This window comes from Diabrotica undecimpunctata, chromosome 7 (assembly GCF_040954645.1).
Source record: "Diabrotica undecimpunctata isolate CICGRU chromosome 7, icDiaUnde3, whole genome shotgun sequence".
Lineage (NCBI taxonomy): Eukaryota > Metazoa > Arthropoda > Insecta > Coleoptera > Chrysomelidae > Diabrotica > Diabrotica undecimpunctata.
The window spans coordinates 48772391-48794376 of NC_092809.1; the positions used below are offsets into that span (position 1 = coordinate 48772391).

Sequence of the window (21986 nt, forward strand, 5' to 3'; positions counted from 1 at the left end):
CTCAAAATGATTTTTGCTCGTGACTCATGACGCAACGAAATAAACTGGGATCAAAAACTGGAGAAAACACATCCAATGTCAATGTCAATATATGTCAATATCAAATATAGCAAGCCAATAAAGGACTTTATTTCTGTAACATCTGTCGAAGATATGTAAGACTGTTCTGAATTATGACGTATCTGACGATGATTTTCTTTCAAATTCTTTATTAGTATATTGAACAATCAGTTTAATCATCTCATCTGTTATAAAAAGATTAAAAATATTTATTTCGTCAGTAAGACCTTTAGCTTTACCCTTTGCTCCTGGAAGGTGGGTAATAATATTTCTCGAAGGAGTTCGAGAGTGTATATTACTCAATGGAATGTCAGTCCAAATTGTTTCATTGTCTGTACCCAAAAAAAGTTTCTCTCATCTAGTGGTTCATTTGCTAAAGGCACGTCCATACCTTCGTCATTTTCGTCACAGTCAGAGGGTACATACTCGATATCCTCATAGTCATGATCCGATAAAATATTGTCCTCAATTTCACTTACACTGCCATCTATGGATGAATCGCTTTCTCCATCTTCTATTTTAGAAATTTCTTCCAAAATTTCCTTTTTAGATAAATATCTTCGATTAAATTCCATTTTCTAAAAAAAAAATATTACGTAAACCACACGGTAACGTCGTATCCGACATCAACGCGTAATAAAATCCGAACGAAAAACGTTTGACTCACCTTACTTCGTCGTGGGCATCAAGAGAACAACTACTTAGGCGGGTACTAGACGGCAGTAGACGCCCCCACCCCACTACCTTATACGCACAAAATGTCAGACTCGATGTCGGATCCGACGTAATCGTGTGGTTCTAGGGATAAATATGAAAACTAATTTACATGGGTGACTTCTGATAATTAAAGAAATTCCAACATATATGAAATAAACAGAAAAATGCCTTTTGAAAGTCTATTACAAAAATTTAGTTACCTTAATTAAAACGCCTAAAAACTTTTATTAGCAATATTACATGTGTCTTTATAGGTTATGTTAAAAATAGCCTAAAATGCTTCGAACATCTTCACAACGTCGTACATAAGTTGCGCTAGTAGTACGTACTGAATATAATAAAGAAAGCTAAAAGGCGGTTTTATGAAAATTATGAGAAATATGTTGGAAAATCATTTTACCCCACTTTTCCCCAAGATACTTACTTAAAATATATTATCAGTATTAACAGTTAAAAAAACAGTTTAAGTCAAACGATAATTGATAACAAATTATTGTTTAGTAATATAGCCAGTATATACATTTACAAAAAATCACTTACAACAAAAATATTCGACAATCTAAATTTATAACTACTGAATAATTAAGACAAGAAAGTGTCCTTAGTCCGACTCTGTTCGTCTCAGTTTATACATCGTTACTAAGAAATATAAGTACTAGATGGAACCACAGGTAAATGGTAAATGTCAGTATAAACGTTTTGTACAATTCCAATATGTCCAATATCAGTTTGTTTTTTTAAAAAGTAATTTAAAATTCACTAGTTTATTTTTCTGTTATTGGTCGTAAATAATCCAATATACATTTTGCAAATGTCTATAATGTGGTAGAGGTATGTACATGTACTGATGAATGTTCATTATACCTATTTGATTCATTATTGGAATTTGGTAGGCAGTACAAATATTTTTTGAGTCAACTTGATGAAAATATTTGCAAAATTAAACTATAGCTATATAAAATATCTGAGCATTTATTTAACTAAACTATGTGATTGTGAAATAACCATCAATATAAACTTTTAAATATTAATAAATTTAGGGATGAAGTCGATATTTTTTTATATATACTTATTAAAATATAGAATTTAGCTATTCGTACTTGATTTATCTTGCTGTTAATACTATTCCCATTTAATATCGTAATTTCGTAATAATATCTAACATTTGTTTCGTTTCATTTTTATTATTTTATATATGGAAGCTTTTAAAGACAAAAGCGTGGGAATCAGATGCTGAAACATGGATAAAAAACAAAAGTAAAGAAAGACAAAACCGATATAAAAAAAATTAAAAATAGACTGAAATTATTAATAGTAAATAAATGAGAAAAACAGAATAACTATTTACGACTGGAATTGAATGAACAAAGAAAAACACATCATTCGATACTGCATGTTTATCGTTCTCTTATGTAGTTTACTTCCAAAGCTTTTATATTAACATGCATAATTTGTAGTTAATACATTTTAATACAACTATTACGTTAATCTCCTCTACGAATATTAAACCTGCGATGCGAAAACAAAAATTAATTAACAAAAAAGAAAAAAAGTTGATTCTAAAAAACTCTTGAAATTTTTAGATAATCTGGCGTAATTTATTACGAGTGGACCATACAATTTTAATTATAAATACTTTATCCACTAATATTTTACACACTCGATGGTAGTATTTTATTGTAAGATTTATTGCGCCAACATGTTAGGCAATCAACTTAACAGTTGTCGACCTTGGCCGGTCTAAGTCCTTTACTATTTAGACGGCCATACACTACGGAAGTGATACGACTGAATAAATACACGAAATCGATATTACCATTTCTAATAGATATCGAAAAATAAAGTTAAACAATAAGAATTGAATATTATATTCATATTATTTAGTAAGTATTTTCAGTTTTTGTAATTTTTTAAATATCTTTAATCTCAAAAATATAAATTTATTTTGATTTTTACATGTATGGCCACCTTCTGGTTAATACAAATGTCTCAAATTTTGTAGACGATTTCTCCTTGTTCGTGATAGTTTTGGCATCCTTCTAATAGGTGGCAGCATTTACGTTGCGTACTATTAATTGTTGAAATTCTCCAAAAATACACTTAACTCCTGTTTTTTAATTTGTCTTCAGTAGGGTCTTAACTGATCCACTGTGGCGGATGATGATACCGGGATATGATCGTTGATTATAATCCACTTGCCATCAAACGATATCGCAACCGTTTGTTGGCAATTGCCTGACGCCACAAAAGAAGACCCACCCGATAATAATCAAAAATAATTTTTTTTATTCAGTTTATAAATTTAAATTTATTATAATATATTATATGAATACCGTTAATTCTTTATTATAATAGTTAATAGTATTCATTTCTTTGATTTGAATTTGAAGTCTCAGTGTCAGATAAATGAGCTTATATATAATAATACACTGCAAAGCATAAAATTTGGTTCGTCCAATAATTTAAAATTATTTTTAGATTTTTTTTCAGTTATAAATAATAGTTCTGTTCTGTTAACACTAGTTTATCAACTCTTGCTTGGAAAAGTTTTTGCTCAAAGTTCATTGAAAGTACAATGTTCAATGCACAATTAAACACGAAACAAGTACAATGAACAAAGTTCATTGAAAGTACAATGTTTTATAATGAGAAGAAACAGTTTTATTTTGACATGCTAAGTAAAGCAAATTAACAATAATCTGATAACGTTTTAACAAAAGAAATTTTCTTTGCGAAGTATACTCTCCTCTTGTACCTAATAACAGCTGGCAAAGGACGAGGCATACTTTGCATCGATTGTCTTATTTTTGCACCAATATGGCTGACACGACCTGTGCTTCTTCCAATTGGCGTTTTACCCCGAGTTCTAAGTACTCTGTTCTCTGCCATAGGACTGACATGGGACTATTAGGATTCTCCAAATGTCTTGCTGTGATTGTGTCAGGTCTTCTGCAGTATATGTCATGACAGGACAGATTACAGGCTTGTATATTCTCGTTTTCATTTTTAAGTGTCTGTTTCTCCTTGTTGTGTCGTTAATACATCCTGCTGCCCTGTCTGCTTTTGCTATGTGTTCCTTACTTCTCTTCAATGTTATTATCGCTCAAGAAATTTATTCCCAGATATTTAAATTTAATTACTTGTTCTATTGTCTGCTTTCTAATCTCAAGTTTGCACTTTACTGGTTCCTTTACTATCCAAGAAACGAAAAAGAAGGGGAAGGACAAATAATAGCATTGGCTAGGCGAATACCTCTTTATATAATCGACCAAAAAATAATTTATAAATACGTAGGAATTATCAGGTAAAGCGGTCTCTAATTAAAATCTTTGTTTTTTCTAAGAAACTCGACATTATTATTAACAAACGATACCCAACTCTATATGCCATTTTATCCAAATGAGTGTGATCAAGCAGTAAATGCAATAAATCATGATCTTCTTTATCTGCAGATTTATTCTCAAAATCATTGTTTAAAATTGAATACTTCAAAAACTCAGGGTATCATTTTTGGGAGGAATCTCCATAGGAAAATATGTTTAGAGAATTATGCCACTCGAATTATCTTAGGAAAACAAAATTTAATTTTTAGCAAAAACATTAAAAGCCTAGGGGTTTGGTTCGACGAAGATTTAAGGTTTACATATCATGTAAGTATTTGTTTACAAAGAGCTTACGTCGTTTTAAAATTACCGTATCAAAGCCGTAATTTATTAAGTAGAGCCACAAAGTCATTATTATGTAATGCTCTGGTATTATCAAAATTAAATTATAATGACGTACTTTACAATGCGTGTCTCACTGAATTTGATTCATGGAGAATACAGAAATTGCAAAATTCTTGTTTGCGTTTGATTTTTGGCATCAGGAAATTTCAAAAGATAAGTCATGTTTTCACCGTAGTCAAGTGGCTAAATATGAAGAATCGTCGGAAACTTCATGCTTTATGTTTTTACCATAAAATCATTCAAGAGAGAGTTCCAATATTAAAAATCTGTCTAGTGTCAAGTTCAAGAGATTAATTTATGAGCAGTTGTTAGCTGAACAGTAATTTAAAAATTTAAGAATTAAAAAAAATAAGTAGTTTATAATTTATAAATTTAATATGTAATATTTTTACGTTTCATTGTAAAATACGGGGGGTTAGGTGGAAGAGCAGTTGTATGCTGCTGTTACACAGTGGTATAATCAATCAAAGTGGTATATACAAACTGAATCTCGCCCTACTGATATAATATTTTATTGTAAAGGAAAATTAATTTGTTTGTTAATAAAGACATTTATTATTAATAATATTATTATTATTATTTCGCTATTTATTTGATAGCTTCATCAGGAGTACACTGTAAAACAATTTGAACAGTACAAAAATGGCGTATAAATATATTTAAAAACACTCACAGAAATTAAAAGATTTCACAAATAAAAACTGACACTGAAATATGTAAAATATTGAATGTCAAGATTAAATTGTCTGAAGCACGTTCGTTACAGCCATACCATAAAAAAATTAAAATTACTTCAAATGTAAAAATAACAATAAAAAAAAACGTTTTTAGCATTAACCTTTTCCTTGTGTTTTAAACGTTTAACGTTTGGCCTTTTTTTTACCCAGGTAGCTGTAGCTTCCTCCATGGTTATTGTTAGTTGTTGCCCTGAAAACCATCAACCTTCTTCTAACTCTAATGCCACAAATTGGTCGCATTGCTCCTCTAGTGATCCTTTCCCAAGTTAACATGTTTCTTTTCTAACTGGGCTGCACCGTAGTGAACACGACCAATAGTCAGATATACGTATATACGGTTGCGTTCCATCGATATATCTTTTTTGTTTTCCTGTTTTGTGAGACATGCAAAAGAGAGTAAAGAAATAATGCCCAAAAAATGTAAGAAGGGAATTATAGTGATAATCCCAAATCAAGAAGACCATAGATTATGTAAAAACTACTGAGCAATTAATTTACTTAATGTAACATATAAAGTAATGACTGGTATAATTAGAAACAGACTAACAATATACACATAACAAAGCATAAATTACCAGTACTATGTCAGAAAAGGAAGAAAAATGATCCAAGACTTTCAAGTGAGTAAAATACCAAATAAAATTATAAGAATGATAGAAATGACCATGCGAGATTCCTAAGCAACAATAGACATCGGAAGAGAGAGAACAGAGATAATAAAAATAAAAAATGGTATAAGACAAGATGAGTTCTCAATGGTACTATTTACTTTATCACTAGACAAGATAATAAAAAAGCTGTCAAATGCAGGGACTATAAACAATAATTCAGTACAAATAATAGGATATGCGGACGATAACCATAGTAGCAATAGATCAAAGGACATTAAAGAAAACCTTTCAAGAAAAAGAAAACGAAGCCAAACTCAGAGGACTGGAAATAAATGAAAATAAAACAAAATACATGAACGTAAGTAAGAAAAAAAAAGACACAAGTGACAGAACTGACAATAGACGCACTCAGCTTTAAACAGGTTGAAACGTTCAAATATTTGGGAGTATTAGTCAAACAGAAGAAATTAATGTGTAGATAAGACAAAAAGAATTTAAGCGGAAAATACAGCGTTCTATAAAAATAAAAAAATGTTTAGAAATAAAAAGATAAGCCGAAACACAAAAAAGAAAATCTACACAACGACCATGAGACCAATCTTTAGGGCCTTTTTAAGGCTTTCGACAAATTACGACATGAAGATTTAATCTACAAACTCAAAATTCTTATGCTAAAGCAATATTTATAAATTTTGCAGTCTTACATATCTGACAGATATTTCAGAATTAAACAAGAAGACGTGTACACAGATCTAAAAAAAATCAAAATAAGAGTGTCTCATTGAAGCGTATTAGGTCCGGTCACCTTTACAGATGATGCTATCAATAAATAAAATCCATAATTGGTCTAAAAACTATAGAACTAAACTAAATCAATCTAAATCAATTCACGTTAATTTTATGAATAAAAAATCCAAACATTTCAATTAGAATGAATAATGCCGAAGTACCATATGCATCTTTTGCAAAATACTTAGGTATCACAACCAATGCAAGACTTTGCCGGAAAGTCAATATTAAAAAGAAAACGGAAGAACTAGGTATTTATTACAAGAAAATATATTGACTGCCGGAAAGATATTCAACACTGTTCATACATACCAACAACTGTTATACAAACAAATACTGAAACCACTATGCACGTAAGGTTGCTAACTTATGGGGCTGTGACAATTCAAGTAATATCCAGATTATCCAGAGATTCCAAAATAAAGTATTAATGAACATCGTTGATGATCCTTGGTACGTCAGAAAAGTTGACTTCTGCAAGGACCTTGACATGAAAGATGTAAAGTTTTCAATACTATGAAAAATAAATATACTACATAATAAAGTTTTCATGACTATATAGTCATGTAAACGTCGAGTCGTCCAGTTCCTCGATAGCACTGGTTTAGAAAAAAGACTTTAACAAAGAAAACCATTTGAGTTAGTATAAAGTGTTAGTATAAAGTAGTGTAAAAGCAGAGCATAGTGTTGTATGAAAGCTATAGTGTATAGTTGTTAGATAAAATAAGTATATCAGTCGAACAACAACGCTTCCGCATCGGAAGATCAACAATGTAACGATACCGTGTTCTTAGTCAGGCAAATAGTAGAGAAATCTATACAATATAATAAAAAAGCTTATGTTTTGTTTACCAGATTCCATGGATATCATAAAAATAATAGAGAACATATACGCAAGAAACAAAACCAAAATAAAAGGTCAAACAGAAACGACTGAACCGATTGGAATCAGACAAGGAGATTCATTGAGCCCACTTATATGTAATCTTATATTAGACAAGGTCGTAAAACAAGCAAAAACAAAAAAATATTTACTAAATGAGAAAAAAACAGAAATAAAGAACATAACCTAAGATTCACTAGGAAACTAAGTCCCTGTAAAACCTAAGCATAAATTAAGTATAATTGTACTGCAATCAATTTTACTTTTAATATAAATAAATAAGCTTTGTTGATTTCGGAAAATATTACGTTAGACATCTACCAATATTTTTAAAAATTCATTGACAAAGCATTGTGATTTATTCGCATATAACAACAACTAACAATCACTTCGGACATTTACGACACGCATCTACGCTTCATGTGATAAATTCCTTTAATAATAACAGTCGTTAGTACTTCTTAATATATTATTACAATCAATGAGGTACAGTATCTAATTAGCGACGGTTTGTGTATTTACGTATGCCCATGAGCACTTTGATGCTCATAGTTTAAGTATGCTTCGGTTACAGACACTTCAAAGAAATTTGAAATATCTCCATTATAAATATATACATTTAATGTTTTTGTTTTTTATAAATAATAGACACTATCACATAGAATATATAGAAGTTTAAGTGTGCTTCTTTCGATTCTGCAAAACGACTATTTTCACATTTTACACGTAGATACAGAATGTCCACAAATTTTAAGAATATTATCTCTTTGTTCGTTAATCTACATTAAATTCTCTAATACCAATAAATTTGTGGAATGCATTTTTAAACTCATACTTTAATCTAAAACACCAATAAATAAAGGAAGGGATTTACCATTTCTTCATTTTTTCATGTCTTTATTTAGGAATACGGTGAGGTGCAACCACCCAGTATAAATATACAAAATGAAGGTGACTACCATCGCTCACCAAGTGAGGATTCTGGTTTAGGAATGGGAATTGCTGATAAAAATCTATCCAGGTAAATGCGGAAAGGTTTTGCACTTACAAAAGACATCCTGTTCCTCTATTATTCTTGAACTTTTGTTCGTCCAGAAATAAACAAAATCCGATTTCGATTGTCTTTCTGCCTAGAAATAAGTGACATATTTAGTTGCAATTAATAGTTATTTAACCAACAAGTGTATTAACAAGGGCGATTAACAATTGAGATATTTTAACGCGTGAGCGAAGCGAGCGCGTTAATGTTCGAGATTGTTAATCGCCATTTTAATTCACGAGTTCGTTACAAAATTTTTCCGTCGACCGTACTTTTCAGAAATAAAAGTATCTTAGTTTAAATTTTTATTTACTTAACGATAAATAATGACATACAATGACAGACAGCCTACTTACAGCGGCTACTTCATTTTAAATAATTTTTTAGTGGGAATATAATATATAGGTATATGTTTGGTTGCCTACACCACAGGACACTGCCAATCACAGAGCGTTAAATGTGGTTAAATTAATTTATACAAGCAATGTATGTTGTGTTGCCTATAATAAAATCGTTCATTAATAGAAAATCATTCATTAATAGGGGTCATTAATCAACGATTTTGAGGGTGTTAAATTTAATCATAAATGGACGGTCGACGGAAAATATTTTTAAATTATTAAAAAAAAACAAGAAATCTCGAAATGTAACATTATATGTATATTGAAAATTACTACAAATATTGTTCTTATAAGCAATTATTACATTTTAGCTGGAGCGATGATGAAAAATTGTATGTTCTCATAAAAAAATTGTTATATGAAAGATTTTGCCAGATCTCAAATGGTAATACCGATAATAACATGATTAGTTTTTATGGTACCTAGGATTATCAGGAACTCACAGCATAAATTCCAGCTAAATCTTACTATAAGAACTACTATAATATTTAAAAAATAAAAAAAGTCAACTTTCGCGTCATATCCTCGATGGTGGATGATGGGAATATGGCTTATGAGAAATTACATGTAAACCAAAAATAAAAACTTTTCAACTTTTAATGCAATTGGGTTAAATAAAACTGTCTACACAACTGACATAGTGTTACGGAATTTAACAACAAAATTGAAGTGTCCACGAGGAACTTTAGGTTTTGGCATAATTTTCTTAATTTGTTCCATTTTGACAATGCAAATGTTTTTGGCTAATGGAAAGACGAACTGAAACTTTTCTTTCTTTATAAAGTTAATTTCTACGCCATAATTATTGATACTGATGACTACGCCCACATAATGATTTGATCTTTCCTGGAAACTTAACCAATACGTAGTCGTCGACGTCAAAACTTTCTACACATTGGAGGAAATCTTCCTTATCTACAATTTCATCATTGGAGGATTTTTCGTCCCACTCGCCTCCAGATGATGATGGCAATTCTTCTCCTAGTAAGATCTTCTTTTTTGCTGGCTTTCGAAGCTTGAATGTTTTCTTTACCTTTGAAATGATTGATTGTTTGGATTTCTTAGCTTCTATATTTTCAGACGTTGTCAAAAGTTGAGCATGCTGTTTGTGGTGACACAATTTGTAGGAGTTTCGTAGGAGTTACTTCTGTGGTTTTATGACAAGTAGGATTCTTCTTTGGGGTATGAAGTGAGAGTGAACTAGATGTTCTGGGTTCAGGATCCCAGGCTGAGCTATTTCTTGTGTTGTCCTTGTCCATAAAGTTGGACTCCAGGGCTCCTTGTATGTAAGCGTAATCAAGAATAGAGGAGGGTGCGAATGCGAACATATCGCAGGCCCAGAAGTCTGCCGAACTCGTAGACATTGTTGCAGCTTGAGACCATGCTTTCTGCAGAAGTTGACCAAAGTGCCACGTTCTATCTTCTTTACAGGTTTTGCATTTCCCCATTCGATAGGTGCACTTCAGTAATAGGCTGTCAATGGTTTGAAAAACGATCGGTCGAGAGGCTGTAAGTAATGAGATGTGTTTCTGGAAAGGCACAGAAAGTGGACATTATTTTCCAGCGCTATCTCTAATATGTCCGACGAGTTAGTGTGTGATATGTGTCCGTAGAGCAGTAATTTCAGCATTTAGCAGAAACGGGTACATTCCAACCTCAAGAGTAGAAGGTAAGCCACCTTCTAAGCTACCTACAGTAGAAATGAAATAATAAACTATCATAAAGAGCACATTTGGGCCGACGAAAATCCTCACGCCAAAAAAAAAAAAACGACTCATCACCAAAGGACTTTCAAAGTTAATGTTTGGGCAGGAATTGTGGATAACAATCTAATAGGCCCAGTATTTCTTCCCAACAATTTAAATGGTGATAATTATTTGCAGTTCTTGGCAAATGATTTACAAGAGTATTTGGAAGAAGTGAATATTGCAATAAGGCAAAATGTGGTTTCTACAAGATGGCGCTCCACCGCATTACAGTAATGAAGTCGGAGAATACAATTGCATGCAGTATCCTGGTCGGTGGATTGGAAGGGGTCGTGACGCACCTACTTCTTGGCCACCCAGAAGTTCAGGTCTTAACCCCATGGACTTTTGGTTTTGGGGGTTTATGAAAGAGAAAGTGTATTCTGTTACAATAGAGGACGAACAACAATTAAGGGTTAGGATAATTGAAGCTGCAAATCAATTTCGTCAGAAAAATATGATTTTTCAGCGCATTCGGTTTTCCCTATTAAAACTATACCGAATGTGTATTGAAGAAAATGGGGTCATTTTGAACATTTATTGTAATATCTTATTTATAGAGGTTATAGACATTCTTTGTACTTGTTAATTCATTTAAGCCATTTATTTAGATGCACGTAATTTTTTAAAGGTTAATGAAAAGGGCCGTATTTCAATAAAAACTGTTTTTTAAAAAAAAGTGATGAGGCAAAAAAATTTTAAAAATAATGTGTTAAACTAATGATGCCACAAAATTTATTTGATTTGAACGTACTCAAAAGTTTGTGGGATTTAGGGCTGCACAATCCTCTTAAAATTTTTTTGTGCGCTTAGATTTTGTTGTTTCTTTTTTATGAAAAATGCTTTTAGAACAAGAAGGTAACGTGTCCATTTTTATTACAAAATGTCAAGTAGTTTAGCCGATAATGCAAAAAAACAATTTTTATTTTGTAACTTCAAAGGACTGTAACTTTTTTTGTGTACACTTTTGTACTAAGGTAAGTTGGATTCAATTAATTTATTTTTGTCGCCGGAATGCGTGATTTAATTTATGACATAGCTTTTTGAAACACCCTGTATTTATCGTAGTAATTTTTGCATATTCCCCAATATGTTTAATGGAAATCAACTCATAATCGTAAAGGGGCAGTCTTAACACATCATGTTCAAAAGTATGTAAAATCTTGTATACCTACTATAAATATTTTCAGTTTTCTTTCTTTTTGGATAACTGTAGTAGGTAGCTTTAAAGAATCCTGAGTAAATGAAATATTTTTATTCGTTAATCATTTTTAATTTAGTATTTTACATACTGTCCAGGAATTTGTTGGTTGCTTATTTAAAATTTTTGAATAGTATGGGACATTATCCAAAACTATAAAAGATATTTCATGTAAACTTGGAAGCATTTTTTTAACCATTTCACAAACATATCTGTATTCATGTTATCGTTATAATCAGCCGATTTGGATTATGAAGGAAACACAAAATCCGCTCCATTACTAAAACTGTGTATTTCACCTGCATGCAATAGAATGTTTCTTTCCTAGTCACCTTTAGCAAAAATCCACGTTTCGTCTAAATCCACAAATAAAGCGTTATATAAAATAATCGAGATCTCATCATCATCATCATTTTGGCTTTACAACCCTGTGTGGGTCCTAGCCTCCTTAAGAATTTTTTTCCAGTCGTCCCTATCCATCGCCTTCCGCCGCCAAGCACGTATTTCCATATTTCTCATATCTTGATCTATGTTATCTAGGAATCTTGTTCTGGGTCTTCCTCTTCTTCTTTGACCAATAGGTCTATCATGGAGCGTTTTTCTAGCTGGGTCGGTTTGCTCCATCCGCATTACATGGCCTACCCACCTCAGACGTCCTATCTTAATGTTTTACGATATCTGGTTCCTGGTATATTCTATAGAGTTCGAAGTTGTATCGTCTTCTCCAGACACCATTTTCATTTACCGCTCCATAGATTCGCCTTAGTATTTTTCTTTCGAAACATCCTAACATGTTTTCATTGCTTTTTGTTAAAGTCCAGGTTTCTGAACCATATGTTAGGACTGGGCGTATTATTGTTTTGTAGAGTTTGACTTTTGTATTTCTTGATATAACTGTAGATTTAACAAGGAGATTAAGCCCAAAATAGCATCTATTAGCCGTGCAAATTCTGCGGTTTATCTCTGCGATAGTGTCATTTTCAGTATTGACGAGCGTTCCCAGGTATACAAATTCGTTAACTGCTTCGATGACGTCGTTTTCTATAACAAGTGACCGTAGTTTTGTGGTTGCGTACCTATTTTCATGTATTTTGTTTTATTGGTGTTTATTATTAAACCCATTTTTGTAGCCGCTTCCTTTAGTGCTACGTACGCCTCTCGTGCTGCGTTTTCCGTTCTCCCAACAATATTGATATCATCAGCATATGCTAGGATTTGCACAGATTTGTTATATATTGAACCGGTAGTTGTGATTTGTGACGTACGTATTACTTTTTCCAGAGCTAGATTGAATAGTATACAGGAGAGTGGGTCTCCCTGACGTAACCCGTTATTTGTTTTAAAAGGTTTAGAGAGTTCCCCCTGGATTCGTACTTTGCATTCAACTTTTTCAAGGGTTAGTTTGGTTAGACTTACCAACTGATTTGGTACTCCTAGGTCTATCATTGCTCTAAACAATTCTCTTCTATTTACAGAGTCGTAGGCTGCCTTGTAGTCTATAAATATGTGGTGCGTGTCTACACCGTATTCCAGTGTTTTCTCTAGAATTTGTCTTAGGGTTGAAATCTGATGAATTGTTGATTTACCACCTCTGAAACCAGCCTGGTATTGTCCTATTATTCGTTCTGCATATGGTGTCATACGATGGCATAGTATATTGAAGAATATTTTATACGCTGCATTTAGGAGCGTAATTCCTCGATGGTTAGAGCATTCAAAGATATCTCCCTTTTTGTGTATGGTGCAAAGTATTCCAATATTCCAATCATTGGGAAGGAACTTCTGTATCCATATTTCTTTTATAAGCTGCTGTAGCGCTATTATGATATCGTGGCCACCTTCTTTATATAATTCCGCTGGGAGATTATCTATTCGGGGTGATTTGTTTCTGGCTAGTTTTAACTTCCAGGATCGTTGGTGGATCCTCCTCCCTCTTGTCTGCTCCGCTTACCTCACAGCTTTCGTCTTCCGGGTTTTCTTCTTCTTCCTCTATATTAAGCATCTGGTTAAAATATTCCGTCCATCGGTTTAGTACGTCTGTTCTTGTTGTTAATAGATCGCCATTTAAACTTCTACATTGATTTGTGTTTGCCTTGAATTCTTTTCTGTTGATGTTAACTTTCTTATAGAATATTCTGGATTCTTTCTCTCTGTTGAGGTTTTCTATATATTGAAGTTCCTTTTTCAAGTGGTTTCGTTGCTTCATTCTGTGTATTTTCTTTTCTTTTCTTCTCTTTGTCTGGTAATTCTCTATACTTGTTCTAGTTCGGCGGGTAAGCATTTTTGCATAGGCTTCATTTTTTTTCTGGGTTGCGTCTTTGCATTCATCGTCAAACCAGTGATTTTTTCGGGTACAAGTTTCTGTTCCTATTTCATCTTGTGCTGCTGATTCAATATCTTCCTTTATCCTGTTCCAGTAGGAGTCTATATCTCTCTGGTCTTCTTCGCCTAGACTTTGATTCCTTAACCTATTGGTAATATTTTCCCAGTACTGTTTTGCAACAGTTGCATCTCTCAGCTTCTGTACATTCCATTTCTTTCTATCTATTTCTTTTTCTTTGTTCGAGTTTGAAATTCTAGCCCTTAGTGTTAAGATCACTAAACAATGGTCTGAGTCTATCTCTATAGTCGATCTATAATCGAGATCTCAACTGGACGCATATTCTGGATACATAACAGTTATTTATGGAACTACATCTTAACTACTGGGAGAGGAGGATTGATGAATATATATATATATATATATATATATATATATATATATATATATATATATATATATATATATTAACTTATGATGTATCGATTTATTTACTAATTATTTACATACGGATAACTTATAAATGACATTACTTATTTATATGGTTATGTTACATCTAAAACTACGAATATCGACTACAAATGAATTACTGACTGCACTGAATGATTGAACTGAACTTAAATGAATTTATTGTGTGTTTACTATTATACAAGATATTGGTTATTAGGTCAAATAATATTTCAGCACAAATATGTCAGCACAAAGGTGCTGAGTCTTCAAGGCAATTGAATTGTAGCAAAAGTAATATGAAACAAGACACACATAATAAATACGTGTGCTCTAGTTTCTAAATGTCCTAATAAAGTTTGGTAAACAACTATTTTTATTTATCTATTTTAATTTATTAATTTATCCGTAAGCCGTTTTATAAACCTAAGATATAATTCATATCACATCGTGTTCTGTTTTTAAATTATTATCGTTTTTTAAAAACTCGATTATTTTGTGAACAATAGCTCTTCGCACTATAAGACTCTTCACAATAAGACTATTCTATTGTCTTCCATTTTTAAACCTAAGCCCCATCTGGTTAAAAACTCTCCAGAGACGTACTCTGGAAATTTCTAATGTCGTTCCGTCTTTTAATTTTTTAACACTGTTTCTACAGAAACATGTTCCTGCTTTTTATATATAACTTCTCGAATTTCAACCCTTACAACCCTCAGGAAGATCTTCGGTCTTAGAACGTGGTTTATGTTTATATTGTGCGATCTCTACTTCACCATCCATACTTTTTTTGTTTTTAAAAACTGACTTGATTTTTTTTTTCATTAATATAAAATGCATCACACACACGTTTACGTACATCATTTGCTTTTCAGCAGTAAAACAAGCGTGCAAATTAAATATTATTTAAATTATATTTAAAACACATCTTGCCAGTTTCGTTGTCAATACACAAATAAACTCTTTAACACAAGTACTGCCATAACAAACTTTTTAGGGTACTATTAATTTGAAACCGTTTTGGGAGTATCGCTAAAGTAAGGTATCAGTTTCTCTGAATGGTCAAAAACCTAAGTACAGGTTATGAGGGATTCAGTAAATATCTACGCTTATATTAATCTCTCAAAGCTCACCGATTAGAACCATATTAATTTCTAAGTAATAACTAGGGACCGAATTTATATGTGATCAATCTTAATGAAATATGCGCATACATATGCAGTAAAAAATTACGAGATATGCGCACGTTATACACAAAAATTCAAAAAATGTGCATTTTGGAGAAACCACATAGTTTCTGTTCTATTCTAGTGGGTTTTAAAAATACTACCTTTCAAATAAAAACATTATTTTTTATATATACGCAATTTCTTCACCTTTTTTACAAAAACTGATCAGGTACCTATTTGGAATAAAACAACAATATGATTACACATATCTTTGATTATAATTAATGAACGTATTTTAAATAGCTTGTTAAAGCCGAAAATTCTACACCAAAATCAATTTCAAAATTTCCATTAAAAATGAGTCTCCGACAATAACACGTACTTTATCAAACTGTTTATACTTTGAATGTTGAAGAAGCACCCAAATATTATTTATTAAAGAGAAAAGAGGAAGAAAGCCATCTTAAAAATCACTGTCCTGAAAAGTTCTGATCCAGGAATAAACAAGGCTAAAGTTTTTCGGCATATTGTACTCGGTGTTCTCGAATTGAGGACCGCTACCTGAACAGCCAAAATAAGTGCACCGAATTACGGACTGAACGAGATTTTAATGAGTAAGGAAATATTTAATAATAAAATATTATTTTAGATTTAGTTTATTTTGAGCTGTCTTGAAGGGTAGTTAAAATGAGTGAAATTAAAATGATCTTAAGTGAAAATGGAAACTCATTACTTGTGTTGGATGATTATAATCGTGAAAAAAAGTGCTTAAAAGTGGTGAAAAGTTTTAGACATGTCTGGTAAATAAATGTAACGCAAAGGTGTTTACGCTAGGTGTAGATAATACAATTTCCCGGAAAGAAACAGTGCACAATCATGAAAATGATATAAAGAAATTAAATAGACAAATTATGAGTACGGCAAGTAAATGGAAAGCAATAGAAGATATCACAGAGCGGCCAACAAAAATTATCCATTCTGTAATAAGGGAAAACAGTGATCCTATGAATTCTTTGACGAGAAAAGACATTACCTCACATGCTCAATGGCCCACCACAAAGATCGTTGGATGCAGGTTTCATCTTGGCCAAGCTTGGTACAGGAAAATACAGAGTTTAGGCTTGGCTAAAGAATATCAAGATAGAAAAAGTAAAAGTGGAAAGTGGCTGAGGTGTTTTAAAAAACCAGAGGAGGTTGGAGAATGTTTTGCTTTGGATTTGGCTGAATTTCAGCCTAATCATCTGTATAAAGCTGCTGTAGATTTTGCGGACTATTTAATAGACAATTATGTTGGTGAAAATTCTTTATTTCCACCAACACTTTGGGTTGAAACAGCTGTAACTACTGAAAATTCTACAAATGCATGGGAGTCCTTTCACTCTCGATTTAATTCAAATTTCTATTCGATGCACCCTTCGTTGTATTTATTTGTAAACGTTTTGAACAATTTTCAAACAGATACTTACATTCGTATTCAAAACGTTAAGGAGCCTGTTAAATGTAAGAACAAAATTGTTAGGCGAAGATAAAACATGTTAACTTCTAAAATGTCGGAATATAATAACAGTTTGTTGAGACGAATAGATTTTGTAAAATTTGCATCATGTTTTCATAAAGTATAAATATTAAATGTAAATATGTGTAACCCTTTTATGTTTAAAATATTATTTCTTAAATAGGCAATAAATATCTATGATTATTGGGATTCGTACTTTTAATAATATTTTATACCTTCTTGAAGTCTTGGTCCTCAATTCGTGAGATTTTTTTCAGGTATAAACGTAAACCCTTACTTAAAATTTCATTTTGGTCCTTAATTTGTGTCTGCTCATTGTACTATTCACAAACAGAAGTACTTTTACACAAAAGCTAAACATTCGGGTTGACCGATTGAAGTTGCCTAATTTTACTGTTTTACTTTCCCTTTAGCAAAACCATTTTGTGTTAAGTCCGTTCATACATTTAATAAGTATCCCCTCTTATCGGCTTAAAGGAATTTACAGTATTAATTAGCCATAAGCTCAGCAGATTGTAAATACTATTTATTGAACGAACAAAACGGGATCTAATTTAAATTATATTTAAATTTTCGTTAGAGAATCGTAAAACGATGGTTATAAGTGTAAATATTGTCTTAAGAATAAAAGTATCACAAAAATTATACCTACCATATGTCATAAAATTAAATAAAATCCGGATTTCCCGGTAAAACATCATTATAAACATTTTATGACGGCGTACTATTCGCACTTTTTGGGTAAAGATCGGGTGTTTCGAAAAGATACGACCGTATGTGCGGGGGAATATTCAGTGTAGAATTAAAAAATTTTAAAATATTTTTGTTTGGACAAAAATGTTTTTAGGTATACACATAATAGGCATGTTTCTTTAAAAATATGCGAAATATGCAAGCAATACGTTTCATTTTTTCATTACTAGAGCAATTTATTTTTGTACTTCGTATGCTGTATACTCCATGACTCCATTCCACGAATATACGACTGTTTTAAATTCGGTTTAAGGTATCGATTTAACTGGTCCAATGTGCTGAATTGTACAATAGTAAATTGTCCCCATTTTTAAAATACTGTTATGACAGATATAAACCTTAGATTTAAATATGAAGTCATAATATAAATATAGAGTTGATAGTTTATAGAACAGTAGTTGTAATTCAGATTTTGAAGTATATAATTACTATCATTGAGTTTAGTATTGTATACAAGTTGGTTTTTAAATTAAGTGATTTAAACGAAGTGTAACAATACTTAAGTGATTAAATAGTGTAATTTATTTAGTCGAATATTCAATTCAACACCAATAAACTTACTTATTCTCTAATTTTCTTTCTTTTCGCGCATTTTATACATTGTCTCACGGATTTCAAATTTGCAACCTTCGGGAAGATCTATTGTCTTTGGTTGTCGGCGAGATTTATATTGTGCGACATTTTGTTCACTGTGTCCCCTTTTTTTTGCTTTTTGCAAAATCGACTTTACTTTTGTTTCACTAATACAGAGTGCATCACACACACGTTTATGTACGGACCGAACTGGTCGCAAAGGGCCTCCATTGGTTTTCTCAGCAGTAAAATAAGAAAGTACATTAAATATAAAGTTGTCTACATCTAAACACGTCTCGGCATTTTTGGCTTCAATAAACAAATACACTACACTAAACTCTTTCTTAACGGACACCTCTCTTCACCGAACACCTCTATACGGACGGTGTTTAAAACTAAAATCAGTAGGCGATATATGAATCTGTATGTAAATTTTCGTTACTTTTTAATATCTGTAACGACTCGGTACTTTAACTATCAATAGCCGGTATGTTATACCCGTTACTTTCGGAACTTTTAAGAGTACATCCAGTCAAAGCAAACGAATATGTATTTAAAACTAACAAAGTGAAATATTAGATTCTTTTTCTGGTTTCTGAACCATCGATCTGCCAATTTCTTTTCATTTATATTAAAAATAGTATATTTCTTTTTATTACAGTTGTAGTACCTAATAAAGTAATAAAATAGTGTAATATCAAAGAAACCCGACACGCCTCTTTAGTGTTTACATTTCACAGAAAACCAACCCAAATGTCTGATGAACATATTTGGCTTCATAGACGTCATTGTATTTATTTCTAGGAGCGTTTGCGTAAAAAAATTTGTTATTTTCGGATTAAATTTCACAATAAATTTTGCGTCTATCTGAACATCTATTAACTGAAATAATTTTAGTTTATATGTCATACTAACAGTAGATACTTTTTATTGGAATAATAATTAGACCAATTTACTTTCACACTTCTACTTGCACAGTAAAATATTCGTTGTCGCAATAATCCAAAACAGTCGTATATTCCTGGAATAACCATATAATAGAGTGGACCATTGGCTGTCGAGTGCCTAGCGATAATCCAAACCAGTCACAAACTTGTGAAATATACTTTAACCAACAGTTGATACTTAAGTATTTCATGACAGTTTTTAATAAAATATTTTCAATATCTCGTATTTTTTCAATTCTAGGATATTCCTGTTTTCTTTATTCACAACGATTATAAATTTATTACTAAATTACTACCTATTATTTTCAAAATAGCACTTAAAATTTAAAATAAATGCTGCATTTTCCTAATTTTGAAGCAAATCGAAATCGGACTTATTTCTGAACGGAATGCCGGTTGTTAACAGATTCATTGTTGCTCGAGTCTTTAAGATCGACAATGGATGTGTCAAAATGGTCAATTCTGAGGGTATAATTAAAATACATATAATTAGTAAACTTTGTAACTTTTAAGTAAGACTTATTGAATTGTATAATCCCGGAAGAGATGAGAGGAAGAAAATGAAAAATTGACAATTACCTTTATTTTGAGATTTGGCATCTGTATTATAGTATTAATGGGCGCGTGAGTAGATTTCTATTCTCGTTCACGCCCACTCACTGTAACTTAATTTTACTCACTCCGGTTCACGCACGTGAGTCTCTCTCACGAACAAGTGATCCAAACCTGAGCCACGAGCTACGTCATATAAAATGGTTAAATTAAGTTTAACCAAATTGCATACAAATATATACATAAAAAATGACGTATGTCGGAGCCTTTTCTGTTAATCTAAGAGCTAAATTTTTTTTTCTTTCGGAGCAGTATTTACGAGTATAAGGTGAAGTGGGGTATCTGTGGACGGAATACAAAAAGTTTTATTTTGAATTTACCTATGAAGTTAGATGGGTTTCAAACCACTTTCTTTTTGTTTGTAGATATGTATTAGTAATCTATTAATATGTTCTCTTCAATAGAAGATGAAAAATGAATTGGGAGAGAAGAGTATTGACACTCTTGTTTCACATTTAAATGTCCACAGTTACCCGTTAATTTAGGATAACTGTGGACCCTGACGGGGAGATTGTGGTCTGCTTGGTAAACTTCACTTTATAGTTATTATAATGAAAGGTATATCTGTGGTTTAAAATAAAAGCAACATTAAAAATGCAGAAACGAATTTTTTTTTAAAACCATGAAACAACAAACAGCTAGGCAATATTTTCGAATCTCCTTAAATCCTCACTAAACGTAACGACGTTTTTATCTTCTGATTTTGGGTCGTTCAGTATTCCTAATATCTTATCATAAGCGAACAAGAGAGGCTCGTTTTCCTCACGAAATTTGAAGGCATTTCCCACACATCGTTTAAACCATTTGATTATCACGACTCTTTTCACTGCATTAATTTGACATATTAAGTAGTTGCCTTTGCGCTATTTCTCCGATTCCAGTTACAACCTTAGTACGGCTGGGGTCATAATTAAAAACCGTTTTATCTCCATTCCATATCCTAGAAGGGTATTGTTGAACTTGTAAATTATTCATAATAGTTTCCAGTTGATCAAACAAATCGTAAACAACAAATGGGTCACATTGTTGCCTTACACGTGATGCTTCAATTATCTGAGGTTTCTTAATAGAAAGTCGGTTTCGTTTTGAAAAATTCAGAAACCAATCTTAGATAGTCCAAACCCCCACTTATTCATAGTTTTTATCCGAGAAGCCAAAATGTCTTCATCTTCTTTAGAAAGGGCAGTTCTACCACCTCCAGTCACACCTGTAATAGATTTTCATGTTTTAAAACGTAAAATCTAGTAGGTACCTACTTTTGTTATTGCCTTGTGCATGTCCTGCCGCTGGTCTACCTTTCAACCCATTCACTTTTAATCCGAGTGTCGATTTTGGTACGCCATGCTCCATTGCAGCATTTTTTAGTGAAGATTTTCCCAATTTAACATCTCTTATAGCCAGTTCTAATGCTTATATTGAATACCTACTTCCGACACCACGATTGATAGTCTTTTTAATATATTTTCTTGGCATTTTTGCACCCAAAGAATAAGTTATAAACAAATTAACCTAGAAACTTTTGGAACCACAGTTTCCCCGGTATCGCCGTCCACAGTTGCACCGATCATGTGTCATGTCTGGGTAACTGTGGACTCCTTCTTAATTAACAAACTATTCTTCTCATACTCCGGTTACTCAGCGCTAGATGGCGCCTGAAGTTTACTTTCAGAAGCATTTATTGAAAATTAGCACTGCATCTGTACTGAACCAAGTTTTTCAAATTTAACTCAACTACTAC

General features: G+C 32.1%; 1 protein-coding gene across 1 annotated transcript in view; it reads left to right on the forward strand.

Annotated features, from left to right (window-relative positions):
• dysc (whirlin protein dyschronic) overlaps positions 1–21986 on the forward strand; it is an 832089-nt gene that overhangs the window by 334612 nt on the left and 475491 nt on the right. The window contains exon 10 of the mRNA XM_072538906.1: positions 8431–8546. Coding sequence (XP_072395007.1) covers positions 8431–8546 — 116 coding nt within the window. The remainder of the gene's footprint in view (positions 1–8430; positions 8547–21986) is intronic.